The sequence below is a fragment of the Gambusia affinis genome, linkage group LG17 (assembly GCF_019740435.1).
Source record: "Gambusia affinis linkage group LG17, SWU_Gaff_1.0, whole genome shotgun sequence".
Lineage (NCBI taxonomy): Eukaryota > Metazoa > Chordata > Actinopteri > Cyprinodontiformes > Poeciliidae > Gambusia > Gambusia affinis.
The window spans coordinates 14554580-14567851 of record NC_057884.1 but is presented as its reverse complement, the minus strand read 5'-3'; the positions used below and the strand labels follow the sequence as shown (position 1 = coordinate 14567851).

General features: G+C 37.2%; 1 protein-coding gene across 3 annotated transcripts; it reads right to left on the bottom strand.

The window, feature by feature from the left end:
• Window positions 1-308: 308 nt before the first annotated feature.
• On the bottom strand, window positions 309-6837 carry stard7 (StAR-related lipid transfer (START) domain containing 7). 3 transcript variants are annotated; one of them, XM_044144154.1, is made up of 9 exons: window positions 5912-6837; window positions 4767-4930; window positions 4626-4675; window positions 3696-3806; window positions 3506-3588; window positions 3287-3386; window positions 3120-3204; window positions 1948-2079; window positions 309-1408 (listed from the first exon to the last, which is right to left on the bottom strand). In XM_044144154.1, exons 1-9 carry the CDS (start codon window positions 6361-6363, stop codon window positions 1401-1403), a joined length of 1185 nt encoding a protein of 394 aa, XP_044000089.1. In that variant the 5' UTR covers window positions 6364-6837; the 3' UTR covers window positions 309-1400. The 3 variants fall into 3 exon arrangements, with proteins under 3 accessions (XP_044000089.1, XP_044000088.1, XP_044000087.1); XM_044144153.1 differs by having other exon boundaries at window positions 309-761; XM_044144152.1 differs by having other exon boundaries at window positions 309-2079; window positions 5912-6836.
• Between the last annotated feature and the right edge of the window lie 6435 nt (window positions 6838-13272).

Here is a 13272-nt window from a genome sequence, read left to right as displayed (position 1 = left end):
GACTACATTGGTTTAGCAGAGACAACGCTGATTGTCCTTTTCTCTGGCAGGATGATATATCAAAGCTGTTCTCAAGCTAAAGACGGTGAGACAGACAAAGACGTTTAGATGATCTGGTTAGACTCCAAATTCAAGTTATTTCATTTTATTTATCAAACTCCAATTGATAATAAATGAAAATGGTTAACATGAACTGCTCCTCATTTACTTAATGAGGTTAAATTAAACTTTTTGCAATAAAGGGCCAATAAGAACAGCAAAAAAAGATTGAACAGCTTGAGGGAAAGACTTAAAAATCTATGCACACATTTAACAGTAGCAAATATGTTTTATTGGATTGAGATTTTCACATTTCAGTTTGATTATGACAGACTGCTTCAGAAACAAACATTTAAATTTCAATACATCAAATTTCTCTCATCTTACACTAATAAGTTTATTTAAAAAGCAGGACATGCTTCACCACTGAATTAAACAAATTAAGGATCAGATTTTGTCACAAAAAAAAAAGAAGCAGACTGAATTACACTGAAACGAGAGATTCACTCAGATACATCAACTACAAATTGTGAACATAACAATTTAGTAGAACATGGAGGGCTTTGTTAAACACCATGTCGGTGTCAGATTAACAAGCTGTAAACAGTTTAATTAGGCAAGGTTTCAGTCCACAGCATGTGGTTCACTTTGTACATTCATTAGACCCTGCATACAGCTCATTAAAAACATTGATGGAGAACACTATGACGTTTCAGCAGAACCTGCATAAAAAAAGAAAATGTATAATTGAAACTCGGGTTAGGTATTGTGAAGCTTTTTGCACATAAAAACGATAAGCGTGCCAGATCTACACTAAAGGAGAAAACCACGTAACTCACAGACTGAAAACAAACTAAACGGAGAAAGGCAAAAAACAAGATTTGAAATGAGAACTTAAATATACATCCAGATAAATTGTCATGTGGCACGGTCTATGCAGGGTACTGCTTTGTCTTTTTGTACAACCTCCTCACTACAACCACTTTAGTACCTTTTCTAATGAGGATTTATGCGTTTTTTGTAAGACACTATGCCTGTACTGCTGAAAGACTGCAATATCTTCAGAAGGCTGGCAGCTTTGAACACTGAGATGACTACAAACTCTGGTTTTTCTTCTTCGTATGTAAAAAAAAAGAAAAAAAGAAAAAGCTTTTTTTTCTGTTTTTTTTTTTACATACAACCCCTTATCCAGTAAAATGACCCTATTGTGCAGCAAAAAAACTACAACCTCCTCATCCATGAAATGCAGGAACCTCTTGTGAAGCATTTCTCACAGCGGCCACAGTTCTTCCTCAGGCAGTGGGTTCATTGGGTCAAGGCCTTGCATTTCAGTGATAAAGTCCACCAGGATTCAGTCATATTCACCTCCCTGTATCAAAGTCAAGACAAACCACATGACTTTCCATGGAGCTTTGAAAAAAGAAAAGAGAGAGAAACAGTGCTTTGGCAAAAGCCTCTTCGCAAACAGGAAAGCTGGCTGGATCTTATAGTTACAGAAGACACGCCACTGCCAAACACTGATGAGAGACACGGGATTGGCTGGATACCAAAACTGTACCACCATCATCAGTCTGCACCTTGTCTCCACGAGGATAGTAATGCCATCCATCATATTCTGGCTGCCTCATTCACAAACTGTATAACGGCATCTACGTGTGTCTGCATGTTGGACTGCAAACCCCTTAACTGTCATGAGGACACCGGTGTCCTTATGGCCCCATTGGCTTACATGTGGGTGTGTTTGGGGTGACAGTTAAGGGGTTCTTTTGTAACAGTACCCTAAAGGTTTCATTGGAGGACTTCAAACAGACTCAAGTGCAAATTAAAACATGCCAGAGTTGACTCCTGGACGACTTCCGTCTCAAGCGTAGATGTGACCAGGACCACCAGTGTGTGTGTTTTCAGCACCTAGGCGCTCCTGGCTCGGCTGACGGTTGGACTCGCTGGATTTGATGACGCCGGTGTAGTCGTGAATCCCGACCTCCAAGTTCTTGGCCCGCAAGGCAGCAGTATGGAGCTTGTCTAGAAAGTCTGGCATGCCTGGCAGGGAGATCACCAGCGATTTTACTCAGGAACATATGATAAATATGCAATTAACGCAAAACTTAAAAAAAAAAAAAAAAAACTTTACAACCTAGATAATAAACATGGATAGGGTTCCTATAAAGTCGCAATTTCAAATTTCCAAGATTTCCCCAAATTTTCTGAAATATTATTTAGTTTCTGATGTATGTATAAAATTTTTGAGGTTTAGCTTCAGTGTTTTTAAAGCATTAAGTTTTAAAACTGGCACAAATCCATTTTTAATCACCAGAGCGACGGCCAAGTGTTGAGGAAACAACACTGTATACAGGGTTTCTACACTTTTCAAAAATTTCCAAAGGTAAATTCTTGAAAATAATTTACCTTTGGAAATTCTGGCGCTGAAGTCTTTTCAAACTTCAGCGCCAGAATTATACTAAATTTTTATAACATTCTTACCTGTAGAGAAATGCCAAAGTCATATTTTGTTAAGAAAACATTTCCCCAATCTCGGTGTTTGGAGAAACACTAAATCTCAAGATGGTTTAGTAACAGCAATTTGATTATATTTCAGCATCCTAAAATGGGATTTCAGGTTAACCTTGTTTAATTACTATATCCACATAATGCTAGTTTGTATGTTGTTGATTACAGCTTAACAACAAAATGATGAGTTCCCAATCATGTTTTTGGCACAATACCAATTTAGTTACGTCAAGATCATAAGATCCTGAGCTCACTTAGTTATAACCTTAATTAGATTAGATTAATTGTCACTGCACATTATTTTTAGCAGTAAAATAAGATTAATAGTGCAACTTTGCTATTATGCACTGTTAGTCATTATTCAGACTGATTAACAGAACAGAGAAGAATGTAGAAACATTTGCTAAATAATCCATTTTTGAAACCCCTAAAATCTACTTTTCAAGACAGTGAAGGTGGTCATTTCAGCTCTGTGTATGAAATTGGTAAGGTGAATAAATTTTAAATGACGGTACAGCTAACAAGAGTTAAATGTAGAAACTGTCAATTTAGGACAGTGAAAAAGAGCTCACCACTTGACACCATCCAGCTCACACAGTAACGAGGAAAGACCGTCTGTGGATCGTCACTGTAGGTCAGCAAGTAATCAAACCCGTTCTGTGAAGAAAAATGACAAATCAATACAAACTTTCAAAACACACATTTTTATAAGCTTGAAATAGCTGAACTGATTACAAACCTCATCAAAGGACTTATGAGGACGAATGACCATCTTTGACTGGTATGAGTGGACCCTCACAAATTCTTGGGTCTCTGGGACTCTTGGATGCTGCACAGCTCTACACAAAACAACAACATACAGCAAGTTATGAGATACACACATCATTTGGTTTATGTCTGTAAATGTACAAAATACCATACAAGTTTACGATTGGATACAAATATCTATGAGCCCCACCTGGATACCAAGACCATCATGTTATTTTCCACGTCAACATCATACCGCCGCACATAAACATAGTCTCTTGAAAACAACGGATACTGTGAAGGAACAATAAAGACAATTTTCTTTCTAAAACTGGAAAATTGTGATATTTTTTTGTTTGTAATACTTAAAACATTGCGGGGAGGATAAGCAGCAGACTTACTGGAAAGTGTGTCGCCCAGTGCACAACTTCCGAGCCCGTGTTGACGTCCCTGTCAACCACTTCAAGCTTGATGACCAATGAATCCCACTTCTTCCTGTACTCAGTGTCCAACTGAGGGAAAGGGGAAAAATGTTAGTAAATACAGAAAAAGCATTTATGGTTTACAATAACCTTACGATACAAACTTTGAGCGAATTATTTAAAAATGTTGCGAAAAAGAAAATGCTAATTTAGTGTGTTTGCATCCACGAGAATCAATCAGGCCATGTAAAGCGCAATTCTGTTAGATTCTGATGCTACGCATAGCTCTATATATATATATATATATAAAAAAGAAAAAGACAGAAATTTTCCAGATTTTCATGCTTCTAGCATGGCACAAACCCACCAGTGGATGAGAGCGTACCACCCTGAGGTGGCACTCGGCATTTTTGTTCCAAATTTTAGGCTTTTAAAACTCTTCGGTACAAAACTATTATCTTAGCTGGATTTTATCTTTATAATCAACAATTATTGAAACAGCAGAAGTGGGAGTTGACAGTTTATTCAGCAGTGTCATAAAGGAATATGTAGATTTCTTGGCATCTGGGCTAAAATGAGCTACAGCTAACAAATCTAAAACACTTAAACTTGCAAAATATAGACAAGTGTTACCTATACTGAATACAGATTATTCTTAACACAAAAGGGAAGTAAAGAGTAAAACAGCTCTTTATATTTTTGAATTAGGGCACTTTTCTCGGTGGGGTTATCTTCACTTGAATATCAAACAGCATAAAAAGCACTTTTGGAAATTTGAAAACTATGACTTACAAAACATTTTTCCAAACCCATCTTTCTCTATGAGCTTCCAAGTAGTAGATTCAGTCGACTGCTCTTCTAAATGTGAAACAGACGAAGTGGAACATAATGAGATTAATGAGAGTTTACCTGTACATTGAAGAACTGTCTCGGTGTGACATCGTTGTAGGATCCCAATACTGCAAGAAAAACAAGAACAAAAATGTCAACTCAGATTGTTGTCCTTCGTGCCCATCAGAAACTTGGGTGTCAGATAGCAACCATACTGACCTCTGTATTCATAGAGCTGGGTGTTGGAAATTTGCCTCTTCCACACTCTGATATCCTTCTTGTCCACCACAACTTCCCAGCCACCTTCCTGGTGCGCGGCCTTATGGCTAGTCTGTGTGCATAGCTTTTTCACAGCTTCCATGGCTTCCAACTCGAGTCCACATCTTTTAAGAAATGCCAGTGTCAAAACAGGATTAGCACAGAAGTCACAGCTCACACGATAGCTCACAGGGAAATCAATCCAACTCACTGAGGGTTGCAGTTACCGATTGGTTACAAGTAGGCATGGGCCGGTAACAGGTATCAATGTATACTAATGTTAAAATAAATACAGAATTAGTACTTTCTGTCGTACAGTTCCTATGGATTAAAATCCTGAAAATGAAATGCCAGAGAACAAGCTAGAGTAACTAGTTTCCTGTAGCTACATAAAGTGACATAGATTACTGCAAGCGTTACCATCTTGCAGTAAATGCTGCCCATAGCTGATTTATATCAGCTGTTGACAGCAAATGTCCATACAGAGGCCAATATTGTTGGCAACAACAGCATGACTGCAACAACTTGAAATATAATAGCCTCCAAAATATTGCTTCAAAGGTCTCCTTTGCAATTGGAGACCTTGTTTAGTGAGGACAACATTTTATATTAAGTCCAGCTAGTTAATGAGTAGTTATGGAGTTACTATCAACTTGTTATACTTGTTATATTCAGCACAATAAACAGTTGAAAACTATGACTGTAATATATACAACATACTTAAATAATATGTTTATTTCTAAATTTTAACAAATTATTAATAATTTCATTTATAATGCCCTTTATATCTTTAATTGAAATCTCAAAGGGTACAACTCACCTCAAATAATAGACCATCTTAGGAGCAAATTGGTGCCTTTTTTGTTACGAATAAAAATAAGATGGCCATGTTACAAATTATTTTACAATTTTATGTAAATAACATGCTATTTTTACTGAAGGTAATCCTGCTCTGAAAATATACATGGAAATGCATTAAAACTAATTTCTCTAGCTACAAGACTTTGCAACGAGAGGGCAATTTCTTTGTCAAAGTGACTGTTTTAGTTCCCTAATAATATCTCTCCATCCCAACTGTCCATGGGTGAAGTGCAAGGAGTCCTCACCTGCGGATTTCCTCATCTTGTATCTTCTCACTCTCCCACAAGAAAACCCCAGCCAGAGCCGCCACAAGCTTCCCTGTGGGGGCGTGATTGTTCTGAAGTCTGCGCCAAATGTTGCCAACCAGGGTCCACCTGGTCCGCTCGGAGTACAGGTTGGAGTAAAGCTCGCCCACTTGGCAGGCCCGCCGTAGCCTTTGACCGGTCACAAAGCCACAGTGGTCAGCAAATATGGACAGCAGTCCCTTTTTTTTCTTCTGACCCGAGGCCCTGTTGGAGCCCACACCTGCTCTCTGGAGCCAGGAGAGCAGCAGGCCCAAGTTCCTGCCCAGCATCGGGAACCTCTGGACTTTCTCCATGCCCTCCTCCACTGTACACCCGAGAGACCTGCTGCTCTGGAGCCGCATTGTATTGACTCCGATCTCGCAGATGGGACGTCGGGGCACGGAGTGAAACATGACTGACAGCTGTGACCGTGACACAAGGTCCCAGAGATAAATACCAATGGCAGGACGATGCAGCAGCAACGTTACCCAGCTAACTTTTTAAACAAACCGGACGTCTCAAAAATAACCACCATAGATTACCTCTGTGTGTATAAAGAAGCAGGGGTTTAGTTAGCAGTAGTCATAACTTCGCTCTGGTAGCAACTCTTGCTGTCAACCCCTGTGTGAACACGCTACATGTGTCGTTAGCATTAGCTAGCAGGCTTTCATACTAACTATTTCGCCTCAAACAAAGGAACCCAAACCCCTCTGACGCCACTCTTATATTCGAACTGAAACATAAAAATGTGCAACATAAACGATATAATCACACCAGACGTCTATTAACTTGGTTATATCTCCTTATGACAGACTCACGCTTTCCAAACTCTACCATCTCATTTGACCTCCTCTTCCTTTCGTGTCTTTCACGCCCACTCCTAAGGCCCGCCTTCCTGAGCGGAAGTTAGCGGTATATTGCATTTCTGATTGGTCGAGAGGGATGCCTGTCAAAGCTTCAGGCGCTTAAGTGCCAGCATGTATGTATGTCCGCATCTTCCCTCAAAGAAGGCTTTTCCCATCAGACTGAACCTGGATCAGCTTGCTTGTCCCACGTTTTCCTGCGAACACTCATTATTTTAAAATAAAGGAAGCTGAAATGTAAAACCTGATCCAGGATCGGTGTTTTAGAAAAGCAGAAATGACAAGATATAAAGAGGAAGTGAAAGTCGCCCTCAAGCGGTACAGTTCAAAAAACAAACAAAAAAATCTTTAGCCAACATTTTTACTATTTTACAAAAATATAATCATAGTACGAATGATTTGATTGCTTAGGATGTCAAGTTTGAATGATGAAATGTTTGCTATATAGCCAATTAAGGCTAAATCACAATTTAAAGAACACATTGTGCTAATACATTAACAGTAAATATTGTGAAGACAAAACGTGTATTTATTTTAATATCTATACTTTTTTTTTTTTTTTTAAACGTTTGTTAGGGTTGTGTGTTTTATTTGGAAATGTTGATATGTTTGAAGAATACAGTGTTCAGTGATTTGGATAACCTAAGTCCCATTAAACAATAAGACAGCAGACAAAGTATAGTTAGTATTCCCTTCCACAAGTTAGTATCTACATCCACACTCCATGCTACTTGGTGGCAGTTATGTACCAATGTCAGCGATCATTAGTGACAACCAGCATCATGACTACTAAAAAATCAGGTCATTGAGACAGAGTTGCAGAGAAGTTTGATGCAGGGTTAGGTTATAAAACAGTACAACAAAGATTTTGACAAAACAGATTGGTGTTCATTTTGTCATCCAAATATGGAAAAAAGCAAGTCACAATTGCAAATCTTCTTGGAGTTGGAGAGCAGACGAGCTGCCTCGAGTTACATGGCTCAGGTGGGAGAATCTGGTGAGAGAACAAATTTTAGACATAAATCTGCCCTTTTGTGAAAACTGAAACTCCACATCCTTCTTGCCATCACACTACCATGTTTGTAGCAGCATCAAGCCGTGGGTGTGGTTTTCTTCAGCAGAGACAAGGAAGGTGACCAGAAGTGATGGGAAGATAAATCTTGAAAGAAAATCTGTATAGTGACTGCAAAAGGGGGCAGTGGTTTGTCTTTCAGTAACATATTGACTGGGAATACTGCAAGATGGTTTAGATCAAATCCTTTTTCTGTCATAACAGAGAAAAATAAAATCCAACTGAGAATCTGTTGCAAGAGCAAAATGTCCTCCATCCAAGCTCCATTTCAGTCTCTAAAAGTGACTAAAAGTCTCTAAAAGTGACATACCCCAAATATTTCCAGCTGATTTTGCAGTGAAAGACAAATCTTGCAAATGCATTCCACACACTTGCCTGATTCTAAATAGAAAATAAGAAATGTTGTACTGCCTCCTGTCATAAAACACACACATACTCGTCTGAGTTGGTATACCACACATAGTCCCAATAAAATACACGTGTTTGTGGTTGCAACGTGTCAAAAAAGAAAAAGCGAGTGAGCGAGAACACTTTTTCAGAGATCTCGCTGTACTGACCAAAAATGTAGTGTCTGAGCCTCCCTAATTGTAGTAATTATAACAACACTCCCTCTAAGGGTAAACAGAATATTATACTGGATACCAGTAAGTAATTTTTGCAAGTCATGACTCATCAGTGGAAGGGAATGGAATGACAGATATAGAGACCAGGGGATTCAATATGAGTACCAGTAATATAAAATCCTTATCAGATTTAAAGGAGCTCCTCTCATTTAAAATTTAATAAACAAGCTCTTTACCGAAACTGAAAATATTCCTACAAAAGATATAGTTTACTTTCAGTTACATTATTTATGTAAAACTATGTATAAACTCAAACCCTTGTGCTTATTTTATGTTAAATAAATAAATAATAGTAATTTGTTTATATGAAAATTGACCTCAAGCAGCAAGATAGTAGAAACAATGCTATTGTTGTTACCGTAATATGCGCCAGGGGGCGCCATTTCACTTACGCAGTAAATGAGATTCATCGGAGAGCATTTCTAAAGTTCAAAATTAATTTGCAAAGTAGATAACTTGCACCAGAAAGTTCCGCTCGTCGTATATGAATGACACTACTTTGATCTCACTCAAGAACTGACATTGGCCCCATATTTCTGCATTTACCATGAAAAGTATTTATACGTTTTAGGTGTGTGGGTTGGATTTTGTTTTTGTCTTTTACATTTTTTTAGTTATTTCAAAGTCCATTGTATCTGATTTGGACTTTATCTACTTGACCTAGATAAGCACGTAATTGCATAACTGAATGAAAGTTATTGTACCAATTTGCCAAATGAAATTTCATTTCATGACATCTCCTTCGGAATGTAGCCCTGCTCAGACTGGATGAAGGGTATTTTCAAATATTTATCTTTCAAAATATTTTGAAATTTTTTTATACCCAGATCTAAGCCATCCCATTGTGTGTTTAGTAATGTTGTTCTGTTGAAAAGTAAACCTTCAGCCACTCAATTCTTTTGCTGCTTCTAGCAAGTTTTATTAAATTTTTTTCCTGGACTGTTGTGCCATCCATGTTGTCATCATTTCTCATTACTTTGTTGATCCTGCTAAAGCTTCCCCAAAGCATGATGCTATTACCATGTGAAAAGAAACATCACAAGATTGGACTCTGTTTAAAAGTAAGATTACTTGGAAAGTGACAAGATTTTAATTATGTGTATCAGAGTAAAGGGAGAGGGTGAGGGGAGGGGGGGGCAAATGTAAATGTACAACACATTTTCCAATTTGTATTTAAGTATTTTCTTCTCTCTTCACAAATATCCTACAGTTGCTTTGTTATTGTCGTGGAAAAAATTATTTTAACAAGAGTCTGGATGAGAAGGAAATAAGAACTTTATTAAAACCTTGCAAGGTGAGAACAGAAATATAAAGTAAAAAGAGCACCGAATGTGGTAAGAAACCTATAAAATTTTCCATTACAGTTATACAATATGTTCTCAAATGCATTTGAATCTTGATTTTATAATGTGAAAAAATGCTGAAAAGCTTAAGAGATATGAAGGTTTTGTAAAGCATCCTTACGAAATTAGCTTCATCAGTTCATGCAACAAAGAATCGGGTTAAATTAAAACACAACATGCGTTTTGCCAAAGAATCACTACTGCACTAAAAGACACGAGACCAGAAAAATAAGAAATTTGGACCCTACAGTGTTGCTTGAGATCATGTGTTTGTTACTCAGGCTGTGGTGGATTTCAGCATCATAAGACTGTGAGGTTGCAGTTTAGAAACACAGTTTTCAGTTTGTGTCCTTGTTTTTATAAAGTCTGCTTTTCTCACTGAGTCAAGGTAAACAAGAAGGTTTCTCAAATTGGTTAATTGCTACGTTGAGGAAAGGTGGGAGCTGAAGAAGACACAAATTATATCTTTAGAGATTATGGACAAAGTTCTGAAAATTGCCATTATAAAACCGTAAAACTTACGTTGGAGTGTTATTGGCATTCTTGTCATTCCGGTGCTTGGAAACAATTACAATTATAACCCTTACTTTTGCATAGATAAAGCTGCCCTGATCCCCAAAGGTGTGATGTCAATAAACAATGAGGAAAAGTAGGCAAATAGTTAAACCCAAACACAAAGGGCCCTTTGTTCTGTTGACAATAAATCTGCCCTGTGTCTTTTGTTCTACCTATTGAGCAATGCTTTTATGTGACAGAATGCATCTCTGTTGACCATATATAAACCAGCAGTGACCAAAGAAAACAACTTTTGTTTGAATGAATGTTCTTATCATTTCCAGCTGGATGCACTTCAATGAGTGACAAGTCTTCTGTAATGTGCCCAACATCACCGGCTCAGACTGTTTTCCTGTTTTGTTTCGTCCTGACATTGTTTTTCCATTTTTATGGAAACCAGACTGTGACATGCTATTCTCCAGAGTTTTATGTGTAGAGGCATAAAATGAATGATTTCCTTCTTAAATCATTAAACACCTTTGGATTATTTGGTATGCACCATACATGTGACTAAGACAGAACAACAGTTGACGTGTTTACAGTATGACTCAGAGAACATTATGTACCATCGCCAACATTACAATAATCAACCCATCCTAACTTGTATCTTGTTTCTCAGGTGTTCTGTGGACCTTGATTTTCAAGCCTATGTGACTTCGCAGAAAGCTCAATCGGATGCTAAGTGTTCAAACTTGCTCTTCGGGCATTGTTCCCAAGATAGACATCCTACTTCCTGCAAGAAGATTCGAGGAAAACCTTTCAGTTCATGGCAAAACAGAAGAAAAAACAACAACTTTGATTCTAAGAATTACATTTCCAGGAAGGACATACCATTTGCTTAATGCAGTGTCAAAATTATTTACCATAACATTTTTGTTGAACATATTTCTCTATGAAATATGTTAAAAATACAGACTACAGAAATTTTTAAACTTATTTCATCTTTCATCATACACATGTGCTGAACAAATCAACAAAAAAACAAATAACAACTAAAATCAATTGAGACATTTAAAAAAAAAACACACAAAAGGTGCAGCAACCTGATTGCAGAAGTGTGCACAGCACATCCTACACACTTAGTTGAAAATACATTTTGAGAATTTTAAAAATTTATTTATATAAATTAGTCTTCTTGGGTTTATCTCTTCATATCTTATAGGAAGCTGAAATAAAGTTAAGCTATTGTAACAAGACTTTCTAGTAGAATTTATTTATTTTTGCCAAAATAGTTCATGAAGAGGTGACAGATTATCAAAATTATCTCACTATAAAAAGGCATCAGTCTGGAGGAGAGCACAAAAAGCAGTATCATGAATACAGTATGTCCCATAGTACTGAGAAGGGAATGGTAAAAATACTCGGTAAATAACGAAACTGACACTTTGTTCCTAAATTGAAGGGATAAAAAAGATAGAACTTGTTGAACTTTTCATGTTCAACAAGTGTCAATAATATCATATATTTTCCATATATCAAAACTTAGATGAAGGGGAATGGGAGAGAATCCTTTGCTTTTTTTAAAAAAAACACAACTAAACTCAACATTGTCCAAAGAAATGTGGTAGATATTGTCTACCAACGTGGTCTGGTCTGAAGGAACCAAAGTGAGATCTTTGGGCCAGATTTCCAAAAGGTGTTTGGCGCAGAAACAGAAGTAAACATCACCGAAAGAAGACAAAACCCAAACAAAACATAGTGGTGGCTGCAACGTGCTCTATGGCATACTGGAGGTCACTGTTTTTGTTAAGGTGCAAGAAATACTGAGCAACTTCAAATAGCAGGCAGTTTACATCAAAACATATAAAAAAGTATTACTCCTTAAATTTTAATATGTAATATTTTTTGCACATTTTTTCCTGTTGTGTATTAATGGGTTTTTGCATAACTGACCAACAAAAATGCCAGATAACTATGACATGAAAGAAAAATAATAAGTTTTTTTTAAATTATGTTTAGAACATTTTGCTTTCTTTGATTTACAACTGTCTCAGAGCTTATATGCTTAGTTGTGTTCCTCATAGATTAAGCTCGTAAAGAATCTTTTGCTGCCATTCATTTTTTGCTTTCTCATTCTCACTGAAAGTACTGTTGGACCAGTGTAATGTGGAGGGGGGGTTTGGTTGTTTTTATCTGTCTTTTCAAACGTCCAGTCAGTCGTAGCAGATGTCTGCTGACACAGAGCCAGATTATGCTGGGGGAGTTTTTCTCTCTGCTCTCCCTACATTCAGGCTCAGATTGGGGTATATCTGCAAAGTTAACTCAATTAAATCGAATGCTTTCGCTACATCCTTGTTACAGAAGAGGAATAGCTGCAAAGTCAGTGTCTTGATGCAACTGGCTGAGTTTAATTAGACAGAAAACCCTTTTTTTCATTTAAGACAAAAAACTGAACTTGACTACATTGTTCAATAACGGGGATCAAATTAGAATTAATGTAATTTACTTTGAATCTATAAATCTATTTAATTGGAAATCTAATTCAGTGTGCTAGTTGTAACCACAATATTGAAAAGTGTAGAGTGTATCTGTATTTAACCCTTCTGACCCAATTTAGGCTACTTTGTAGAACCATATCTCTCAATGCATTGAAAGTATTCTGCTGTATTTCCCAGTCTTTTACATTTACAGACTGGCATTTTTGTCCATTCTTACTTTTAAAATGTCTTGGGTCGGGTTGTTTTAGATGGAAGGCCTCTGTGAACATCAATTTTCCAGTTGTCCTGATTCTCAATTTGATGTAGGTCTAGGCTATCACTGCATGGTTATAGCACATGAATATGCTTTGATTTAAACCATTGGATTATATTTTTGACTAAATGTTAGGGGTTATTGTCCTGCTGAAAGGTAAACCTCCACCACAGTC

What these genes read in the sequence shown, in the direction of transcription:
- stard7 (XM_044144152.1), bottom strand. Translation starts at nt 6,363, where the DNA reads ATGTTTCACTCCGTGCCCCGACGTCCCATCTGCGAGATCGGAGTCAAT. An exon ending in ACTGGGCGACACACTTTCCA is followed by an intron (nt 3,589 to 3,695) that starts GTAAGTCTGCTG and finishes GTTCCTTCACAG; the next exon opens with TATCCGTTGTTTTCAAGAGA. An exon ending in GAGCTGGATGGTGTCAAGTG is followed by an intron (nt 2,080 to 3,119) that starts GTGAGCTCTTTT and finishes TCTCCCTGCCAG; the next exon opens with GCATGCCAGACTTTCTAGAC.